Below are 24423 nucleotides of genomic sequence, written 5' to 3'. Positions count from 1 at the left end.
CTTTCCCAGGGAGTGGAAGCAGGTACCTGGTTCTGACAGGTATGCGCTACCCCCCGAAATATGTCAAATGTGGCAGTGTAAGGGGTGGGGGGAAGAAGCAAACAAGCGGCGCATGCCTTTTCGGGTGGAGCTCCGCTTTAAGTTTACCAGTCAGCATCTGATGGAATGAATAAGAGTAGACTCTCTGCAGTCTCTAAAATACAAAACATCTACAATGCATCTGGTGGGCAGACCCTTTGATTTGCTTGTTACACTGCTGATTGGAAACTGTAGACTCAGTGGAGTAATGATTGGTAGTCCAGTGATGTGATTTTCAGTGGAGTAATGATTGGTGGTCAGAGACCATGTGATCTTCAGTAGAGTAATGATTGGTATTTAGAGACCATGTGATCTTTAGTGGCGTAATGATTGGTGGTCAGAGACCATGTGATCTTTAGTGGAGTAATGATTGGTGGTCGGAGACCATGTGATCTTTAGTGGAGTAATTATTGGTGGTCAGAGACCATGTGATCTTCAGTAGAGTAATTGGTAGTCAGAGACCATGTGATCTTCAGTGGAGTAATGATTGGTAGTCAGAGACCGTGTGATCTTCAGTGGAGTAATGATTGGTAGTCAGAGACCGTGTGATCTTCAGTGGAGTAATGATTGGTAGTCAGAGACCGTGTGATCTTCAGTGGAGTAATGATTGGTGGTCAGAGACCACGTGATCTTTAGTGGAGTAATGATTGGTGGTCAGAGACCATGTGATCTTCAGTGGAGTAATTATTGGTGGTTAGAGACCATGTGATCTTCAGTAGAGTAATTGGTAGTCAGAGACCATGTGATCTTCAGTGGAGTAATGATTGGAAGTCAGAGACCATGTGATCTTTAGTGGAGTAATGATCGTGATCAGAGACCATGTGATCTTTAGTGGAGTAATGATCGTGATCAGAGACCATGTGATCTTTAGTGGAGTAGTGATTGGTGGTCAGAGACCATGTGATCTTTAGTGGAGTAATGATTGGTGGTCAGAGACCATGTGATCTTTAGTGGAGTAATGATTGGTGGTCAGAGACCTTATGATCTTCAGTAGAGTAATCGGTAGTCAGAGACCATGTGATCTTTAGTGGAGTAACGATTGGCGGTCAGAGACCATGTGATCTTCAGTGAAGTATTGAATGGTAATCAGAGACCATGTAATCTTCAGTGGAGTAATGATTGGTAGTCAGAGACCATGTGATCTACTGTAGGTGGAGAGTTCAGGGACATTAATATTGAAGGCAAGAAGAAACTGCTTATAACAAAAATAGAAACAGAAACATAGAAGAGTGACAGCAGAAAAAGTAGTCCGATTCTGGTGGAAGTCTGTTCCAAGCATCAACTACTCTTTCGGTAAAATAATGTTTTCTAAGATTTGTTTTGAACTTTCCTTCTGAAGAACAATGATATTTTATAAGATGAGGCCTAATGCCTCATGCACACTGGACATTATAAAAAAGTCAGTAGCGTTATACTGACTTAAAACAGAAGTACTACCAAGAGCACTGCCCAGCTGCAGCAGGGCGAAGTTCACAGGAATCACTGCCTAGTTCTTTATGGGAAGTCTGTGGGTTACTCAATGTGAAAGTATCATCCAAAAGTGAAACACAATACAGTCAGATGCATTCCATGGTAAAACACTACTTTTAAATAAACCCTATAACCCACTCATAGAGCAGAAATACATTCACCCAATAGCCACCCTTGCTGCTTAAATCAAAGAGCAAGTAAGGTCTTGGAAAAAAAACATGTTTTCTTTTTATTTACCGTCAAAGTAAATGCATAATGTGCTAGTATGCAACACATAATAGCACATTATGTGACACTTACCTGCAAATGAAGCCCGCGTCGTCCCCGCTGGCGGCCACATCCATCTTCGCCCATCTCCATCTTCGCCCGTCTTCCTTCCAGGTCTGCGGACTCTGGCTGCGCTACTGGCCGGAGCCACGTGACTTTACTCCCGCATATTGAGCGCAGGAGCCGCCAGTCACGGCACAGGGCTCTGAAGAAACGGCACGGGCGCCCATTTCTTCAAAGCGCATGCCCTGATGACGTCATTGGCTGCATGCAATGTAAATATCTCCTAAACGGTGCAAGTTTAGGACATATTTATTATTTACAGTACCTATAGGTAAGCCTTATCATAGGCTTACCTATAGGTACAAACAGTACATGGGGGTTTACAACCACTTTAAGTATGGGGGATCATGTGACCCTAGCACTGTCCCATGGGGAGAGGGGAGGCCTTTGCCCAGTAAAAGTTCCAATTTGGGGCTTACATAGGGTTTTTTTTTTTAAATTCCTTGTTTAGTAGAAAATAATTTTGTGTTGTACAAAGCACCCAAATAGAGTTTGAAATCCCAATATGACAAATTTCAGGGAGTGTAAGAGGACACGGGGCCACACAAAAAATTGGTTTAACCTTAAAGTGGAGTTCCACCTAAAAGTGGAAGCTCCACTTATCTGTCTACTCCCCACCTCCGGTGCCACATTTGGCATCTTTCGGGGGGGGGGGGGAGGGGGGAGCAGGTACCTTTTTTTGACAGGTACCCGCCCCCACTTTGGTTGGACCTCGCAGTGGCGAGGTACGTCAGAAGTTTGGCCCCCCCTCCTCCTTCCCTCCACTGGGCCATTCAGAAAGCATAGCGCACTTTGTGCATGCTTAGAAGGGAATCGGCTGTGAAGGCTTCACTGCTGGTTTCCCTTACAGAAAATAGTGGCGGCAACACCCGAGAGCCGATGGAAACACTGTCTGGGGTGCCGACATTGCTGGATTCCAGGACAGGTAAGTGTCCTAATATTAAAAGTCAGCAGCTACAGTATTTCTGTGGTGGGGCTGGAGCACCACTTTAACCACTTAAGCCCCGGAAGATTTTACCCCCTTCCTGACCAGGGCCTATTTTGCGATTAGGCACTGTGTGAATTTAACGGACAATTGCGCAGTCGTGCGGCGCTGTACCCAAATGAAATTGACGTCCTTTTTTTCCCACAAACAGAGCTTTCTTTTGGTGGTATTTGATCACCTGTGCGATTTTTTGATCATGCGCTTTAAACAAAAAAAGAGCGACAATTTTGCAAAAATAACAATATTTTTCACATTTTTTATATGAAATTCCCAAAACAAAAAATTTAAAAATCTAAATTTTTTAACATTGTAGGCCAATTTGTTTTATGCTACATATGTTTGGTAAAAAAAAAATCGCAAAAGGCGTATTTTGATTGGCTTGCGCAAAAGTTATTGCGTTTACTAACAAAGGGAAAGATTTTTGTCATTTTTGTTGTTTTTTTTTTTTTTAACGAGTAATGGCGGCGATCTGCGATTTTTTTGCGGGACTGCGACATTGCGGTGGACAGATCGGACCCTTGACTGACATTTATGACACTTTTGGGGTTACCAAGTGACATTACTACAGTAATCAGTGCTATACATATGCACTGTTACTGTAAAAATGGCAGGGAAGGGGTTAACTTTATTTGAGAAGGAGGGGTTAAGTGTGTCCCTAGGGGCGTGATTCTAACTGTGATTGGATGTGGCTTGTGGTGTGAGAACAGAGATCCATGGTCCTACATAGCAGAACCGTTTGATCACCATTCTTACACAGGGAAGAATGACAGGTGGCTGTGTTTACATTAGCCGCCTGCCTTTCTCCCGCTGTAACGGACAATCGCAAGTGCCCGGCGGACCCGCACGCGCGCGGGGGGGGGGGCCGTGAACTCAGGCGGCGCGTGCTCGCCTCCTAGAGCCAGTCAGGGACTGACTGCCGCAGTAAATATACTGACGGCAGTCGGCAAATGGTTAAGCTGCGTAAGGATTTTTTTCACTGTCAGGGCAGTAAGGGTGTGGAACTCTCTTCCACAACTGGTGGTGTCAGCAGGGAGTATTGATATTTTAATATGACGCTTGGACGTGCATTTTAGTGAACACAACAAACAGGGATATGGGAAATGACTATCGACACTGACACACATACACCTACACAGGTTGAACTGGATGGACTATTGTCTTTATTCAACCTTACCTACTTTGTAACCATGTAACAAGTACATTGTATACACATTAGTGGTGGGTAAAATTAGTAGTATCTCAGAGAGTTATAGGATTTTCATTGTAAAGGTACATGTGTGTTCTTGTGCAACCAACGTAGTAAAAAACAGCCATACATGGATTGAAATATGTTCGGTCCCTGCGGAATCAGCTGAATTTCGATCCATGTATGGGCTAATGGTATACTTCTGTCAGGTTTTTCGATCGATCAGTGCCACCGGCTATAGCCAGCAGAACTGATCAGTTTATTCTGACAGCAGGGAAGGCTCCCCACCATCAGAACACAATAGTATAGCAGGAGGTTTCCCCATCCACATCAAATGTGTGAAAATCGGGTATATTTTTTTTTTGTTCAACTCACTTGTTGAAGGAAAGAAGAAAAATGATGAATGTATGGGCTGCTTTAGAGAGGAGACAAAGAAGGGAAGGAAAAGACAATGATATACTGTATAAAGAACTATATATGGGGTAAACAGAGGAATTCCCTGTAGGAAGTAAAGGGGGTAAAAAATTAAAGAGAGAGAGTGGAGAAGTAAAAAAAGGGGGGGGGATATAGGGAAAAAGGAAGTATGGGGAAGGTAGAGGTGAAAAGGAGGGGTAGTATGGAAAGTATAGTACTAGAGCCGGTTCACACTACCGTGACCAGAAAGTCGCCCCATGAAGGAGCGACTTTTTAGCGCGACTTTGAAGACACTTGCAAGAGACTTGCAAGAGACTTGCAAGAGACTTGTAAGAGACTTGCAAGAGACTTGCAAGAGACTTGCAAGAGACTTAAATGATAGGCGACTTTGTCTTTGGGGAATGCCTGGCTAATCTTTTTCTTCTTCCTGGAAAGTCTGATCACAGTCGCTTGAAAATAGCCATTAAAGTCTATGTGCACAAGTCGGATAGAGGTCGCCTTGAAGTAGTACAGGAACCTTTTCTGAAGTCGGAGTGACTTCAGTAGTGCATATTAAGACGGCTCTCATTCATTTACATTGAATTTGTAATGACAAGAGACTTGGGGCGACTTGAGGGCACACAAGTCGCGTCCCAAGTCAGAGTAGTGTGAACCGGCTCTTATAGATCAAGATTCTACAGCTAGTTGAGCCTTTACATTGGGCTTTTTTTTAACTTGGCACCAACAGCCAAATAGAGCAGCAGAGTCAACAGAAAGTAAATGTAAGCAGGTTGGTGGAAGACAAAGAACCGGTTCCCTTTAATTTGAAACAGAAATCCAACCAAAAAGGTTTTCTTTCTTTAGAACAGGGTTTTATTGCTGTCTGCATCCTTGTTCGGTAGAATCCCTCCACAATCCCCATCCCAGAGACAGTATCCATTGATCCAGGAAGCCAATCTTCCAAACGGGAACCCAGAAGGCCATTAATACCCGACAGAGGTTCCACCAACCCCATGCAAAACCTAAAGACTGGAGTTCCGCATTAACGTTCCAAGCTGCTGTAGATAAGAAATATCTCAGTTCTACATATTTGTACCGGAACGCTCTCTCTAGGAATGTGGTAGCAAAGAATATTTGCTCTGCACTTAATAAAATGTACATCTGTTTGTATAGCACTCCTGCCTACACACATTAGCTTTCATAATATTACAAAGAAGAAGGGTCACAAGGTAATACATACACATGCTACTGCCATCTGATTCACAGGAACACCCACAGATATATTTAGATGGAAGAAGTATACCGGGTCATTTTAACAAGTGCTGCCTAGGCACAAAGTAGTAAATAGAAACTGCAGGCAACAAGTAATAAGACCATCCACTGGTAATCTGTTCATGGGTGCCAAAAAACGTTGCAGAATTTTTTCTTTCTTTACTATTATTACCATTATAGAAGTTTTATTCTATAGGCATCTAAACCAGGGGTCTCCAAACGTTCTAAACAAAGGTCCAGTTTATTGTCCTTCAGACTTGAGGGGGGGCCAGACTTTGGCCAGCGGGAGTTGAAATTTTCCTGGCATCGGTGGGAGCAAACATCGCCACATTTGGTATTAGGGGGAGGAATAGTGCCCCATCATTGGGATTATTGGGAGGAATAGTGCCCCATCATTGGGATTATTGGGAGGAATAGTGCCCCATTGTTGGGATTATTGGGAGGAATAGTGCCCCATTGTTGGGATTATTGGGAGGAATAGTGTCCCATCATTGGATCATTGGGAGGAATAGTTCCCCATTGTTGGGATTATTGGGAGGAATAGTGCCCCATCATTGGATCATTGAGAGGAATAGTGCCCCATGATTGGATCATTGGGAGGAATAGTGCCCCATCATTGGGATCATTGGGAGGAATAGTGTCCCATCATTGGGAGGAATAGTGTCCCATCATTGGATCACTGGGAGGAATAGTGCCCCATTGTTGGGATTATTGGGAGGAATAGTGCCCCATCATTGGGAGGAATAGTGCCCCATGATTGGATCATTGGGAGGAATAGTGCCCCATCATTGGGATCATTGGGAGGAATAGTGCCCCATCATTGAATCATTGGGAGGAATAGTGCCCCATTGTTGGGATTATTGGGTGGAATAGTGCCGCATCATTGGGAGGAATAGTGCCGCATCATTGGGATAATCGGCAGGAATAGTGCCCCACTGTTGGGAACACTGGGAGGAATAGCGCTCCATTGTTGGGAACATTGGGAGGAATAGTGCCCCACTGTTGGGAACACTGGGAGGAATAGTGCCCCATTGTTGGGAACATTGGGAGGAATAGTGCCCCATTGTTGGGAGGAATAGTGCCCCATTGTTGGGATTATTGGGTGGAATAGTGACGCATCATTGGGATAATTGGCAGGAATAGTGCCCCACTGTTGGGAACACTGGGAGGAATAGTGCTCCATTGTTGGGAACATTGGGAGGAATAGTGCCCCATTGTTGGGATTATTGGGTGGAATAGTGACGCATTATTGGGATAATTGGCAGGAATAGTGCCCCACTGTTGGGAACATTGGGAGGAATAGTGCCCCACTGTTGGGAACATTGGGAGGAATAGTGCCCCACTGTTGGGAACACTGGGAGGAATAGTGCCCCATTGTTGTGATAATTGGCAGGAATAGTGCCCCATTGTTGGGAACACTGGGAGGAATAGTGCTCCATTGTTGGGATCATTGGGAGGAATAGTGTCCATCATTGGGATCATTAGAAGGAATAGTGCCCCATCATTGGGAATAATAGTGCCCCATTTTTGGAATCTAGTGATCGACCGATATCGTTTTTTTAATGCCGATACCGATATTTTGGTCATCGGATATCGGTATCAGCCGATATTTTCGGGCATGTCAATTTTTTTTTTCCCCAGGTACTCTTGAGGAGGGATCTGGGGGTCTAAAAGACCCCAAACCCCTCCTTGGCACTGAAAAGCATTCAAAACGTCAAGTTTGGCTGTTTTGAATGCTGTCAGTTTTTTGAATGTGGCGACGAGTACACGGAAGTGATGTCATGACATTACTTCTGGGTTTTTTTACATGGAGACCTGATCAGAGCTGAATGCGGCTTTGATCGGGTCTTCTGTTCGGCGGCCGTGCAGGCAGGATGCCTGGGTCTAAACTTCTACACTCTATCCAAAACTAAAAAAAAATTGCATGTATACTTTTAGTTTTTTAAACCCAAAATAGTAAAATCAGTGTGTATTGTATATGCAGTAAAGCATGCTTGTTATACTCACAGTGGAAGCTGGGGGTTAATCCTCTGCATTGGTTAACCACTTGCCGACCGCCCCATGCAGATTTACTGCGGCAGGGTGGCTCAACTGCGCATAATTACGTAGATCTACGTGATTTTGTGCATGTGGTCTCGGCGGCACGCGCAGCCAAAGGGACACTGAGGGAGGAGCGGGCGCGATCGCCGCCGGCCTCCCGCAATCTTCAGGGAAACTGACAGTAGAGCCGCCTGCCTATGCAAACAAGCTGCCCTCCTGTCAGACAGGCACAATGAGATCGTGTGTCTCAGCTAAGCTGAATTACCGATCTCTGTGTGCCTGTCACAGAGCCCCCCCCCCCACAGTTAGAAAGCACAATTTAGGAGCACACTTAACCTCTTGATCACCTCCAGTATTAACCCCTTCCCTGCCAGTGTCATTTATACAGTAACAGTGCATATTATTTAGCACTGATCACTGTATTGGTGTCACTGGTCCCCAAAAAGTGTCACTTAGTGTCAGGTTTGTCCGCCGCAAAGTCGCAGTCCCGCTGAAAATCGCTGATCGCCGCCATTACTAATAAAAAAAAAGGTCCAAAAATCTATCCAATAGTTTGTAAATGCTATAACTTTCACACTAACTACCAGCAAGAATGAGTCCTTACATATAAAGACCACCTGTCATTTCAGATCGATCATGGCAGCGTCTGATAGCGGGCATCCACTCACCTGCTGCTGCCACGTCCCTCACCTTGTTGTGTCACTGCCGCATCACCAGCCGTCCCATTAAAATGAATGGGACTGTCAGCGAGTCAACAGCGGGTCAGAGGAGGTGCCATCTCTGTTGCAGCACAGAGATGACAGTTGCTCTTTAAAAAATGATGATTTAAATCAACTTGATTTAAATTAAATCCACCCTACGGCCGGTGCAGGCACAATCACATTCCTATATATCAGCTCTTTCCTAAAGATTTGGGGCCAGCATGTGTGTGCCCCCTGCTGACCCATGCTGTGATTGGACACAGCACAAGTTTGCCAGCTGATTTTAGCTGAAATCAGCTGTGTCCAATCACACGCACAGTTCTGTGTTTACAAGCACACAGAACTCTGTGTACATAAGGACGGCGATCTAGCTATTTCTTCTCCCTGATAAGCAGAGAGAAAAACCTGCCAGATCAGTAAGTAAAAGCAGCACATATTACACACGGTTAAGCACACAGTTAACCCCCTGATTGCCCCTGGATGTTAACCCCTTCCCAGCCAGTGTCATTGATACAGTGTCATTGTACAGTATTATCACTGATCTATGTATTAGTGTCACTAGCAATGTCAGTGTCAGTTAGTGACCCTCCCAGATAGTGTCTGTTAGCGTCCGATTGTCCGCCACTCTATCACAGTCCCACTATAAGTCGCTGATCACCGTCATTACAGTATAGTGTCTATAGCTGTGTAAACTCCAGTATATATACCATAGTTTGTAGATGTTATAACTTTTGCACAAACCAATTCACCAATTCTGGACCGCCTGCCGCAGGTTTACGTCGGTACTTTGACGTTAAATACCGGTGTTGTGGCAGCAGATAGTTGCCATAACTCCGGTATTTTCTTACTCGGCCGGCGGTCCCGTTTCACATAAAAATGGTCCCAGCGGCAGATTCGCTGCGGTCATTTTCCCCGCTTACCGCAGTCGTTGGTAGCTGGGAAAATTATCTGGTCCGTCCATGTCCCAGGCAGGAGGTCGAGTGAGGGGAGGATGGCCCCCACTCGACTCTATGGCCTTGGAGGACTGGAGCAAAGTCATACGTCGCTTCCTACAAACGGTCTTAGAGGGCCCATTTTTTTTTCTTGCTAAAAAAAATATTTTTTTTTTTCTTTTTTTAAGTGTAGATGTGAGATCTGAGGTCTTTTTGACCCCAGATCTCACATTAAAGAGGACCTATGCTGTTTATTTCTATTACAAGGGATGTTTACTTCCCCCCCCCCTGAGAACAGACCATGTTTATCACGGCTGCTGAGCTATGGGATCCTGGTCAGGATACGTGTCACCGTCATCTGCTCTGTCCTTTGACCTCATCCATGTGTGTGTGTGTGAGTGTCTCTCCCCTCCCCTCCTGCCTAGGGTTGCCACCTCATTCCTTTAATCCAGGACAGGTTCGAAGGCTAATATATTGCACATAAGGCACCACATGAGTTTAACCCCTTCAGCCCCGCCCACCGCAGTTTTACTGCGGCAGGCAGGCGCACCTGGGCAAAGTGACGTAGTACTATGTCGCTTGCTCAGGAGACTCTAGGGGGCGAGCGCTAGCCGCCGCCGCTGCACTCCCGCCCCCGCTCACTCCCTGGGGAGCCAGCGCGTGTGACTGGCGGCTCCGATGGCCGCCGGCCACTCGCAATCTCGCGCAGCAGAGAGAGAAGGACAGACGGCTGATGTAAACACAGCCGTCTGTCATTCTCCCTGAAGTAATCACAGAGGCTATGTGATCCTGCTATATAGGATCGCATGTCTCTGTGAATACTTCAAAAGCCACGCCCCCTGACAGTTAGAATCACGCCCCCTAGGGACACATTTAACCCCTTGATGACCAGTACAGTTAACCCCTTCCTTGCCAGTGTCATTATTACAGTAACAGTGCATATTTTTAGCACTGATTACTGTAGTAATGTCACTGGCCCCCCCAAAAGTGTCAAAAATGTCAGTTAGGGGTCCGATCTGTCCACCGCAATGTCGCAGCCCCGCAAAAAAAAAAAAAAATTGCAGATCGCCACCATTACTAGTAAAACAATAAAAATGACATAAATCTTTCCCGTACGTAGTAAATGCAATAACTTTTGCGCAAACCAATCAAATTACGCTTATTGCGATTTTTTTTACAAAAAAATTGTAGAAGAAAACAAAATTGGCCTAAAATGTTAAAAAATTCAGATTTTTAAATTTTTTTTGAGAATTTCATATAAAAAAAATTTGAAAAATATTGTTATTTTTTTTAAATTGTCGCTATTTTTTTGTTTATAGCGCAAAAAATAAAAATCACACAGGTAATCAAATACCACCAAAAGAAAGCTCTGTTTGTGGGGAAAAAAGGACATCAATTTTGTTTGGGTACAGCGTCGCACGACCGTTATGCCCCGTACACACGTGCAGATTATCTGAAGACTTTTGTCTTCAGATTTACCTTTTCTATGTAGTGCAAGGTCCTTCCGGATTGCATACAAATTGAAAGTGTTTAGGTTTGACCTCATATTATATGGTTTTGGTAAGTCTACAGACAAAAGTCTTCAGATAATCTGCACGTGTGTACGGGGCATTAAAGTCACGCAGTGCCGAATTGCAAAATAGGACCTGGTCATTGAGCAGCCAAATACTCCGGGGCTAAAGTGGTTAATTACCACCTTAATCAGCCACAGGACCTGTGTAATTAGTGTGTCCTGGTTTAAAGGGAGGAGGTGGTAACCCTACTCCTGTCGCTATTAGTATTGATTTCAACATTTTAAAAAAAATACTGCCAACCCCTCTCTTGTATTCAGCTATAACATGCTATGTATATGCATGTGGAAAATGAAGCCTCTAAATACCATTTTTGCAGATAGCTTCAGGCCGGTCACGTGACTCTCGGCCGCTCTCCGCCCCATCTAAGGGCTACAGCGAGAGGAGACGAGTGGCCAGCACAGCGGTCACGTGACCTCCCGGTGGACGTTAGCGGGAGAATTCGGCTCCTTCCGCTGTAGCCCTGGATTGGACTAGAAAGGTGGCCGGGAGTCGCGTGACCGGCCTGAAGATATCGACATAAATGCTATTAGAAGCTTTGTTTTCCACATACACTTACATAGTGTGTTATAGCTTAATACAAGAGAGGGGCTGGCAGTATATGCCAACCCAAGGTTACAAACACTTTAATATCCATTTATTTACCGTATATACTCGAGTATAAGCCGACCCGAATATAAGCCGAGGCACCTAATTTTACCACAAAAAACTGGGAAAACGTATTGACTCGAGTATAAGCTTAGGGTGTGAAATGCAGCAGCTACTTGACCCAACTGGACGACCACGAGACCCAAAACAGGGGCTGCGGCCATGGTGCAGGGGCTGTGGGCATGGTACAGGCATGGCACAGGAGATGGTTCAGGCATGGCACAGGAGATGGTTCAGGCATGGCACAGGATATAGGACAGGAGATGGTTCAGGCATGGCACAGGAGATGGTACAGGCATGGCACAGATGGTACAGGCATGGCACAGATATGGCACAGAGGGTACAGGCATGACACAGATGGTACAGGCATAGGAGTCCGCAAAACTTTTTTCAGGGGGGGGCATAATTTTAAGGTCACCCATGCTCTGCCCCTTTTCAACAATGTCATGAAGGGGAGGGGCTTAGTCATTATACTTATTTTGAGTATATTCCCTTAAAGCATGTTATACAACACAGTGCTTTGCTGTGTAATTTGGCCCCTTCTATCACCTAAAATACCTGGCTGATCCTGCCTGGTTATGTCATCCTCTGTTAACTGACCACAGTATACCATGGCTGCTGAGCCCTGACACCGTGGTCAGTTTACGTGCCTCCATCATCCGTAGCCCTCCTGTCCTCCTCTGTCCTCTCTTCCCCCCTCCCTCCCTGCCTGTCTGCTCCTGTGTCAGTGCCCACCCCCCCCCCCCTCCTCTCCTGCTGCTGTAGTTTCATTTAAAGTTTCATATCCTGTCTACAGTCTGTTTAATAATCCTGTGTGCCCCTGTGTCTGTTTTTTAAAAAATGAAGCCATTCTTTACAAGTATAGAGTGCCACTCGCCGCTCATGTGACCCGCCACCTCTCTCCTCCTCCTCCCCTCCCAACTGACATCAGTGAGGAATCCTTGGCCCCGCCCGCTGCTGGCAGCCAGAGAGAGGAGAGAGCCGACGGGTCACGTGAGCGGCACTCGGCCCTCTGAAAACTGGTAAAGAACATTTTATTTTTTTAAACACACAGACACACAGGCACACATGATTATTAAACAGAACAGACAGGATGGTAAAAAGTGGCTTAACAACCACTTAAAAGGGGAAGTTGAGATTCCAAGGGGGGGGCATTTGCCCCTACCTGCGGATGCCCATGGGTACAGGCATGATAGATATATGGCACAGATGTTACAGGCATGGCACAGATATGGCACAGAGGGTACAGGCATGGCACAGATGGTACAGGAGATGCAGTGCTGCGGGTATGGTACAGGAGAATCTCCTTTTTGGGAACCAGTGACACTAATACAGTGATCAGTGCTAAAAATATGCGTTGCCACTGCACTAAAGACACTGGCTGAGAAGGGGGTTAACATCAGGAGCAACCAAAGGGTTAACTGTGTGCCTAGCCAGTGTTTGTGCACTATGTGGGAGGTGCTTGTAGTAGGGGGAAGGCATATTCCTGATTTGTAGGAACACAGGATCTATCTCCCTACTGACAGAGTGGTGACCCTATTTGCTCTCTGCCTAACGATCGGCGTGTGCAGGGGGACATAGAGTCCGGGGTACCTGCAGGAAAGCTCCCCACTGAATCTCCTGTACCATGCCCGCAGCACTGCCTCTCCTGAGGAGATGCAGGGGCTGCGGAGGAGTCTCACTTACCTTTCCGCCTTACATTTAAAAATGGCCGCCTGGTGCTAACACGTCACTGCGCATGCGCCGTCTGCCCACGAATAGCAGAACGTGTACGGGCCTTCCTGAGCGGCAGTGGAGCATCCACACTGACCGGGGAAAAGGTAAGTAAGACCGTGACTCGAGTATAAGCCGAGGCGGGCTTTTCCAGCATGAGTATATACGGTCCTTTTTTTTTTTTTAAACTAAGACATGTAGCAGAATACATTTTATCCTCAATTTATAAAGATTTTTTTATTGGATATGTTTTATAACATATGGGGGATTCTTTTTTCAACATTGTTGGTTGGCTTTTTTCGTTTATAAAATTATATTAATATTATAAATTATAAATAGTTTATAAAATTATATTATAATAAAAACCCAGAAGTGATCAAATACCATCAAAAGAAAGCTCTATTTGCATTAAAAAATAATTTAATTTGGGTACAGTGTTGTATGACCGCGCAATTGCCAGTTAAAGTGGCACAGTGCCGAATAAGAAAAAATGGTCTGATCATGAAAGGGGTAAAACCTTCCTGAGGTCAAGTGGTTAAAAGAGGTCTCCTCCCAAAACTGATGCTTACATTTTCATGTGGTGACAAGCGAGATGCCTCAGGGGCTAGCTTCCTCGCTCCACACCAAAGTGCCCAATCTTCCCAACCTATGGCAGCCATAAAGACACATGGCACACACACCTTATGGTCTGGTTTGTCCTGAAGAGACTGGTAGGTTAGCCGGTCTACTGATGAGCACCTGAACAATCATGCCGAGGATGGAGCTGTCCTTTAAGGGGGTGACAACCTTTAACCTATACTCATGCACATGTCCCCACAAGGTTGTAGTTATATTTTCCAGCATGCTTCTACATTTTATCCACAAACGTGGACGTTCTGGTCAGGTGATTTCCATTGCTCTGGTTTATAACTCCGCTCTCTATGGAATTTTACTGCGTCCTTGGAGAACGGACACAATCACCTTTACATTATCGCTATTCACTCTACATACACCCTACAGCAGGGATCATCAAACTTTGGCCCTCCAGCTGTTGCAAAACTACAAGTCCCATGAGGCATTGTAAAACTCTGACCTTCACAGACATGACTAGGCATGATGGGAATTGTAGTTCCTGAACAACTGGAGGGCCATAGTTTGAAGACCCCTGCTCTACAGGAATAAAAGGAAACAAAGGGAAGAAATATGACATCAGCATTCTCCGCACCAGTCAGCAGTACTATCGTATTGAGTAATGGTGGCCATACACACTTCTATAAATGATCAGTTTATTTTCCCATCAATCACTTCCCATAGGAATAATCGATCTATAGTTCACAACCCAGTCAATCGATATATATCACACACAGGAAAGTGGATCTCAAGCGATAGGTAAGATTTAATTGTATGTTATCAAATCGCATCTCTGTTTCCAACATGTAATGTCATAATCTTATTGATCGAAATCTGATCATATTCATGACCAAAGCATCTCAGTGCTGCTGATCCATGAAAAACGATTATTTGTTTTCCACCATGGTCGATCAATTTAGATTTATGGAATCCTATCTAAAAAGAATCTAAAATGTTCCAAAGAGAAATGATGGAAATTTGATTGTTTGCAGATCTGATCGCTCTGATTGATCACACATTAACCAGATAAGACTGAACAGAGTATGGCAACCATTACTTATCAATTAATGTATGAAGTTCAAGGTTTAAGTGATGCCCATTATGAGCTAACAATTTATTAAAGGGATCAAAGGCATCCCAAAAGCTTGCATCTTAATAACATAAAGTGTTTGTAAAGGTGTAATATATTTTTTTTTAACCACTTTAGCTCCGAAAGGTTTTACCCCCCCCACTTCATGACCAGGCCATTTTGTGCAATACAGCACTGCATTATTTTAACTGACAATAGCACGGCCGTGCAACACTGTACTCAAACAAAATTGATATTTTTTTTTTATCCACAAATAGAGCTTTATTTTGGAGGTATTTGATCACCTCTGCAATTTCTATTTTTTGCGCTATAAACAAAAAAAGGCCGACAATTTTGAAGAAAAAAAAATCCCAATATGCGTATTTACTTTCTGCTATAAAACACATCCAATAAAAAAAAATTAAAAAATCGAATTTCTACATCAATTTAGGTCAATATGTATTCTGCTACATATTTTTGGTAAAAAAAAAAAATCCCAATATGCGTATTTTGATTGGTTTGCGGGACTTTGCGCAAAAAGTATCGTGTATCCAAACTATGGGATAGATTTATGGACTTTTTAATTATTTTTTACTATTAATGCTGGCGATCAAAACCATTGGGTTATACTGCCCCTTACAGGAGTAGGATGCTAGGCAAAAAAAGAACCTGGCTACGCCTATGGGCAGTCCCAGGGGGTATACTCCCTCTTCCTGCGATAAGTATTCAGTTTTGTTACAAGCAGTGTCAGAAGAATTACAACTCCACAGGCGGGTGAGTTCTGTGTCCGTCAATGAACATCAAAGAAATGGATTTTACGGTAAGTCAAAAATTACATTTTCTCTTTCGTCCATTGACGGACACAGCTCTTGACCTTCATAACCATTGGGACGTCCCAATGACATGAATCTTTTCCCATGTGATCGGCTGTGTCAAATCACAGCCGGTCACATGTAAATGAGGAAGTTTTGAGGTCAGATTGAGAGGTGAGGAGAGCCGATCAGCGGCTCCTCCTCATAGGCGAGACAAGGACAGGTAATCAGGGCACTGATCATCAGTGCCCTGATTACAGAAAATGTACATAAAGTGCCAATTACTGCCCACCATCAGTGCCCACAGTGCCCGCCATCAGTGCCCACAATGCTGTCAGTCAGTGCCCATCACTGCCTGCTCATCTAGGCACTGATGGGCACTGACTGGCAGCACTATGGGCACTGATTGTGGGCACTGATGGTGATGCCCATCAGTGTCCATCAGTGCCACTCATCAGTGACACCCATCAGTGCCCAGTGCTGCCCATCAGTGCCGCCTTTCAGTGCCCATCAGTGATACCTCTCAGTGCCCATCAACGCCGCCTCTCAGTGCCCATCAGTGCCACCTCTCAGTGCCACCTATCAGTGCCCATCAGTGCGGCATATTTGTACCTCCTCATCAGTGCCCATAAGTGCCACCTCATCAGTGCCCATAAGTGCCACCTCATCAGTGCCCATAAGTGCCACCTCATCAGTGCCCATCAGTGCAGCCTATCAATGCCCATCAGTGCTGCCTTATCAGCGCACATCAGTAAAGGAGAAAAATTATTTATTTTCAAAATTTACTCACAGAAAATAAGAAAAACTTTTTTTTTTCAAAATGCTCTGTCTTTTTTCTATATTTTTTTTTAAAAAATTAAAAACCCAGCAGTGATTAAATACCATCAAAAGAAAGCTCTATTTATGTGAAAAAAATTAATAATAAGCTGAAAATTGGCCTGGGCAGGAAGGTGGTGAAAGTGCACTGTATAGAAGTGGTTAAACACCAGTCTGCAAAACCTTGCGGCCAAAAGAAGCATCCGCACATCCCTTTTATAGAGCTTTGTGAAAGCGTGCACCGACGACCAGGTGGCCGCCTTGCAAACCTGCTTTACCGACGCCTGATGACGGAAGGCCCAGGAGGCATTAAGTACCAGAGTAGAGTGCCCCTTGACAAGGAAAGGAAAGGAAAGGAGGAACCTGACCCCTGATCGAATAGGCCTGAATAACCGCAGAGGAAGCGGACAACCCTTTCCGAGGCCCATCCGCGAGCACAAATAGAGAGTCTGACTTCCTAAAAGACTTCGTAGCTGCCAGGTACATCCTAATTGCCTGGACCACATCCAAGGCATGCAAGGCAATTTCCTTCAGATGTTTCAGCCTGGGACACAGGGAAGGCAACACAGTGTCTTCATTCAAATGAAAATCAGAGACAACCTTTAGGAGGAACGACGGATTGGGGCGAAGAACCACCTTATCTCTGTAAATCACCAAGTAAGGTGAACGACAAGATACCACCGCCAGTTCCGACACCCTGCGCGCAGAGGTGATAGCCACCAAAAAAGGTCACCTTCTAAGACATGTAAGCAAGGGAATCTCCCGCAGATTCTCAAAGTGAGGCCTCTGGAAGAAGACCGCCAAAGCCGACACCTGGCCCTTAATGGTACTCAAGGCCAATTTCTGTCCAACCCCCCATTGAAGGAAGGTTAAGATTCAAGCCACCGAGAAGGAGCAAGGATGAACCCCCAAGAGACTCACACCATGCAATGTACGACTTCCACGTATGATGTTAGATCTTCCTAGAAGTAGATTTCCCAGCTTTTAACAGCGTTGGAATCACCGACTCAGATAAACCTCTATCCATCAGCACCTGGTGTCCAACAGTCAAGTCGTCAATGATGTAATCCAGGGTAGCCCCAAACAGGCAATCCCCTTGAAAAGGGGAGATCAGTCAGGGCCTTTTTAGAAGTCTGGTCCGCAGACCAACATTTAAGCCAAAAGACAATCTGAACGACCTCTGCCAGAGAGCCGAGCCACTAGGGGAGATGCATCCAAAGAGGCATCACAAAAAAACTGCAGCCCCTGGAGTCCGCCAGCTCAGCAAAGGCAGGGGGGAGCGATTCTCCCTCCAGGTCACGGCGTAAAAGCTTAACCCACTCGGTCAGAGTTTGTGACACCTGGGCAATGGTGAATACCGGCCTCAGGCTGAACCAGCCAGAGTTTACATATTGCAGGCCACAGCCTCCGTCTTCCTGTCAGCCGGATCCTTAAAGGCTGGGGACTCTTCAACCGGAATCATGGTTACCTTGTTCAATCTGGAAACCGGAGGGTCCACCACAGGTGAAATAGTCAACTTGTTAAAAAGGGACTTCCGATAGGGGTAACACCTAGTAAATCGCTTAGGGACCCCAAGGGGACACTTTGGTCGTATCCACTTTTTAGCGACAATTGTGTCAGGATAGGCTGGGAAAGGAAACGCCGCTGCTCTAGATGGCTTGTGAGTGCCAAAGGGAACCTGCGCCTTCATCGCAGCTGCAGCTGCGTCCTCCTTCTGCAAGGTCTCACGCACAGATACAATCAGTGCTTCCACCAGGGCCTTTTCGTTGGTGGTTGCAGATGTTGAGGAATCATCCTCATTATCCGAGGAGTCCATGAGCGTGGTCGCAGACCCAGCAGGGTGACCCATGTCCGCGGCGGCTGAATGATTTTGAATGATTCAGGATCTGATTAGACAGATGAGGCAGGGGAAAGCGGGGGATCCTTTTTGCTAGCCTGTCAACCGAAAGCCACCTCCACCCAGGACACAAAGGACTTCAGGACCTCCGTCAGTACATCAAGGGATAGTTGGGACCCGGAGGGCCCTGCCGCCTCAGAGAGGGGGTCAGGAGGGGAGATGTGCTCCAAAGACTCCATGAGTCACCAAGGGGACCCCAAAAAGTGTAAAACACTGCAAAGGGACAACCCCCACATCGCTGTGAGCACCACCTGGTCGCCAGGCACAAAGCACGAAGCAATCCTCAGCAGAGAGGGAGAAAACCCCATCAGACTTACCACCCAGCAGAAACAGGCACTGCAGCCACCAGGATAAAGCACTTTACGATCAGGAAGTGACCAGGGGACGAGGAGGGGCTTCCACCGCCAAAATTGCCACCCACAGGGCTCCACTGTCACTGTCTCCGCTATTTTCAATGGCAAACTACTGCAAAATGGCAACCGGACTACACAAACATGGCCGCCATGCATAGAAACACAGGCTACAGCAAAATGGCGGCCCCGCGTGGAACCCCAAGGCTCCAAGGGACTCAGGAGGGATCCCTAGGCCTCAAGGACAGGCCCAGGCAGGACAGGGGTACCCTGGCAGGAGCCCCCACCAGGTACAATCCCCCCCCTGCACAGCCGATCATCCAGTCACCAGCGGCGCACCCCCCCCCCAGCCCCCATCGCCAGCATAGCGCCCTGCCCCCACCCCGGGAGGTGAATCAGACCACCCACACAGCCCCAGCATAAGTGAATTGGGGGTAGGTTGGGGAACAGATGAAAGGGGGGTGCCTGATGGGAAGGAGGGGAACTCGGGGGTCCGACCTTCCCAAAGGAGTGACTAAGCAGAAAAAAAAACTGGGTACCTATAGCAGGGAGAGGGATTAAATAGATATTTGTGTTTGACCGCAGTGAGAAGAAAATTTAAAGGAGCAGGTTGGAAATATTTTATTTGAATTATCAAATTTCTCACAGTGTATGTGGTTTTTGGATCATGACAGTCCATTCATTCCAAAATCGAATGTTAAAGTGGAAGAAAACCCTCCTGTTCTTTTCAGCCAAGGAAGCCGCCATCTTGGCTTCAGTTTGATCTTCAACTACCATGGTGCTGCACATGTGATCAGTTATGACACCAGCCATTGGATGGTTTGACAGTTTGGTTGAGAGCACAACCAATGTGACAGCATTTCCTGCATGTCGGGAATGTAACAATTTTCTGAAACCCCTAAATCAGTGGGTTTATATCTGCTTTTAAACACACTTTTTTTTTTTTTTTTTTATTAAGAGCTTTCAAATTACGTTCATCAATTGTACGGATGAAAATTTTCATACAAATGTTCTTACAAACATTTGTTATAAAATCTACTTGTACGTCCCTAGTCTCCTACGAGGTGCGGGAGTCTCCCGCATTTGGGCTGCGGCTCCCTGACACCCGCAAGTGCCGCGCGATATCTCGGCTGTCAGCGTATCCCCGAGTCAGAACGGAGCCGATGCTTTCTGTATAGTTCCGGCTCCGTCCTGTCACAGGCGGAGTGATATTAAATGCACTCCACCTGAGAGGAGACCGAGGGATACAGGAAGCATAGGCTCTGCATGCTTCCTCCAGTGCCGCTCCTCATACTCCGGCGTTGATGTGTCTCAGAGGAGCCAGCATTTCCCACCAGCAGTACCCGCCAACAGTACCCGCCAGCAATACATTCTTTATTATTCTGTATAACAGAGAAGAAAAAAAGTCTTCAGGTTGGCACAACTTAAGACAAAATATTTTTTAACTTTTAAACTTAAAATAGTATTTTCTGTTTCTTTTTCAAAGCTGCATCACAGCATTTTTCTTCCCTATCAATACAGAATCATCCATATCGATACGCGTATCAGGAAAGAAATGCGTCACGATACATTGCTGTATTGATATTTTGAGCGCAGCCCTATTTATATTGCCTTTTGTTTCACTTGACCCTCCCTTCTAGATTGTAAGCTCTAACGATTTTGACTACATCGCTAGCCTGTGAGGCTCTAGGGAGCGAGCGAGCGCGTGCCGCTGGAGGCGCGCTCCCGCGCGGTCACGGACCCCCCCGCGCGTGTGCCCGGCGGACCCGATGTCCGCCGGGCATTTGCGATCGTCCGTTTCACCGGAAGACAGGCAGGCGGCTAATGTAAACAAAGCCGCCTGTCATTCTCCCCTGTGTAAGAATGGAGATCACACAGTTCTACTATGTAGGACCGTTGATCTCTGTTCTTACACCTCAAGCCACATCCAATCACAGTTAGAAACACGCCCCTAGGGACACACTTAACCCCTCCCTCTCCAATAAAGTTAACTCCTTCACTGCCAGTGTCATTTTTACAGTAACAGTGCATATGTATAGCACTGATTACTGTAGAAATGTCACTGGTAACCCCAAAAGTGTCAAAAATGTCAGTCAAGGGTCCGATCTGTCCGCCGCAATGTCGCAGTCCCGCAAAAAAAAAAATGCAGATCGCCGCCATTACTCGTTAAAAAAAAAAAAAACAACAAAAATGACAAAAATCTTTCCCTTAGTTAGTAAACGCGATAACTTTTGCGCAAACCAATAAAAATACGCTTTTTGCGATTTTTTTTACCAAACATAGGTAGTATAAAACAAATTGGCCTAAAATGTTAAAAAATTTTGATTTTTACATTTTTTTGGGGGGAATTTCATATAAAAAAATGTGAAAAATATTGTTATTTTTGCAAAATTGACGCTCCTTTTTTGTTTATAGCGCATGATCAAAATATTGCACAGGTGATCAAATACCACCAAAAGAAAGCTCTGTTTGTGGGAAAAAAAAGGACATCAAATTTGTTTAGGTACAGCATCGCACGACCGCGCAATTGTCCGTTAAAGTCATGGAGTGCCGAATACACGCTCCTTCAGATCTACCAAAACCATGCAATAGTTTGGTACCTTAATACCTTCAAAACCTAATTCATTTCTACCCAGTCTGGTTGGATCTAGTACTACATAGTAGAGATAAGTATGGCTGTCGCCTAAGCTCCTCTTTATCCAAACCCCCACCTCCAATCCAATCAGCTGTGGGTGGGTGGGGTCTTTCTCTATCATGCAGCACACAAAAGCAAAGTGGGTGCTTCACCCTACTTTCTATGGACACATGCCCATATTTGGTTAATGACATTGGCTCTCTCTCTCTACATATATATATATATATATTTATATGTAGAGGCAAGTGTCCATATAAGGGCACTGATTACCAGCACTTCGCCCCTTTGTTTACATGTTGGAAATTACCCGCCCCTTTGTTTACATGTTGGGAATTCCCCGCCCCTTTGTTTACATGTGCTGCAGGGTGCAAATGACATAGCTCACATCTGTTTGAAATGGAAAATAGGGTGAAGCGGGGGTTGGGATATGAGAGGGGTATGGGAGACACCTGAACACATCTCTGCCACATAGTTATTAGTAGATCTAAAGCTGGCCATTCACTATACAATCTAATTGTACATTCTCCTATACATTTACCAAATCTATGTCATATGAGGACAAACCTGAACAATCCATTTAATTTGCATCCAATCAGACAAGTCCTTGTATTATGTACTGCAAGAACCTACCTGACTGGATAGAAATTAAAGTGTTACTAAACCCAGGAGCCTGCATTCACTATATCTGCTCTCCCCGGGAGCCTGCATTCACTATATCTGGTCTCCCCAGGAGCCTGCAGTCACTATATCTGATCTCCCCAGGAGCCTGCAGTCACTATATCTGGTCTCCCCAGGATCCTGCATTCACTATATCTGGTCTCCCCAGGAGCCTGCATTCACTATATCTGATCTCCCATAATACACAGAACATAGAAATGCAATTATTTTAGTAAATGTAAACGGCTTAATACCTTTTCTCATCAGCAGTATGGTTTAGATTGTATAGTACCATATATGTCTAGCTTCAGAATCAGATTGTACAGTATATGTCTAGCTTCAGATTGTATAAGTCTAGCTTTAGATTGTATAGTATATGTCTAGCTTCAGATTGTATAGTATCTGGCTAGGTTTAGATTGTATAGTATATGGCTAGCTTCAGATTGTATAGTATCTGGCTAGGTTTAGATTGTATAGTATCTGGCTAGGTTTAGATTGTATAGTATATGGCTAGGTTTAGATTGTATAGTATCTGGCTAGGTTTAGATTGTATAGTATATGGCTAGCTTCAGATTGTATAGTATCTGGCTAGGTTTAGATTGTATAGTATATGGCTAGCTTTAGATTGTATAGTATATGGCTAGGTTTAGATTGTATAGTATCTGGCTAGGTTTAGGCAACAGAAATCTAAAGGAGATTGTACAATCAGATGTATATGGCCAGTTTTAAATGTATTATTATACTGATTGGATCTGACCAAGGAAGAGGCGAGGAGCCCCCTGGAGGTACACTCTACTAGCTGGATTCTAGGACTCCATGATGACACTTTCCTCCAGACCAGGATGTGTTATTAAATAATTCCTTTGCTGGGTAACATTGTAACAACAGCACAGAGATCAGCCAATCACTGATGTACATTGGAGACCTGCCTATTATTATTGTTATTATTATTATTATTAGGACACACACAGATTCTATACATAGATAGATACACACACACAGATATATATATATATAATATATAGAGAGATATGATATACTGTATGTAGATAATATATAGAGAGATATGATATATATAGGTAATAATAGAGAGATATATGGTATATATAGATAATAATATAGAGATATGATATATATAGGTAATAATATAGAGAGATATGGTATATATAGATAATAATATAGAGATATATGGTATATATAGGTAATAATATAGAGAGATATGATATATATAGGTAATAATAGAGAGATATATGATATATATAGATAATAATATAGAGATATGATATATATAGGTATTATTTATAGAGATATATGGTATATATAGGTAATAATATAGAGAGATATGGTATATATAGATAATATACAGAGACAGAGGTGTGAGTGTTTCTGTAGACAGAGGAGCTCTATGATGTCACAGGCTGCATTATATAATCCAGTGTAGGTGTCCCCTATGGGCTGATTGCGGGCTGAGTGCAGCTATGCGGAGCTCCGCTCACTCACCCCCAGCAGGCAGACTTTCAGCTCTCTCAGGGCCATGTCAGATCACACAAGCCCGGGACCAGCGACGGATCTCCGGCCTTCAGCACCTCGGCCTTCCCGGGGCCCAGCAGCAGCCAGACACGCCTCCCCATCCCTCCAGACCCGCCCTCTTACCATTCACAGCGACCGTCTTCTCTTACCGGACACGCCCATTACCCCGCCCTATTGCTTGCGTCTCCATCCGGCCCGCCCACCTCCCCACTTTTCACCGGCCTGTGTGCCCGCCCCCTCAACCCACTGTCTAAGGCCCGCCCCCACATTCCTCCTTGCGACTAGCCTCCGCCTCCTACCACGCCCACATTGTCCTCAGCAGCCCCAGCCCAGCTGTTGCTCTGTAGTCGCTGTATGTGGGGAGGACTACTAGTCCCAGCATGGCCACAGCTTCCTATCCAGCCAGGACAGCTCTCTCAAAGCTTCATTCCCCTTCACAGTTGGATGCATTTTTGAACTGAGCTCCAACTGCATAGACAGCGGTAAACCAGGGCAGTCCTATGGGCATAGTTCACATCATCGCAGTGCAGCTGAGAAAAGTAGAGCATGTTGCATTTTTTTCTGCACCGCAAATGCAGGGAACGCGCTTCAAATGCTGTGCTAAACGCAAACAAGCGCACTTCCAATGCACGCGCTGCGTTCCTATAGGCCCCTTTCACACAGGGAGTCCGTCGGCGCACTCCATTTTTCTCAGCGGGGGACCGATCTGCCGACGGAGGTGTCAGGTCC

The 24423-nt window shown here is 45.2% G+C and overlaps 1 protein-coding gene across 1 annotated transcript in view; it reads right to left on the bottom strand.

The window, feature by feature from the left end:
- Nucleotides 1–23795, bottom strand: part of RAB22A (RAB22A, member RAS oncogene family) — a 45342-nt gene extending 21547 nt beyond the window's left edge. The window contains exon 1 of the mRNA XM_082271944.1: nucleotides 23665–23795. Coding sequence (XP_082128070.1) covers nucleotides 23665–23700 — 36 coding nt within the window. The 5' untranslated portion in view covers nucleotides 23701–23795. The remainder of the gene's footprint in view (nucleotides 1–23664) is intronic.
- Between the last annotated feature and the right edge of the window lie 628 nt (nucleotides 23796–24423).

The sequence above is a fragment of the Pelophylax lessonae genome (genome assembly GCF_965119305.1).
Source record: "Pelophylax lessonae genome assembly, chromosome: 11".
NCBI lineage: Eukaryota > Metazoa > Chordata > Amphibia > Anura > Ranidae > Pelophylax > Pelophylax lessonae.
The sequence above is the reverse complement of the archived record's forward strand: the minus strand, read 5'-3'. Positions and strand labels throughout refer to the sequence as shown.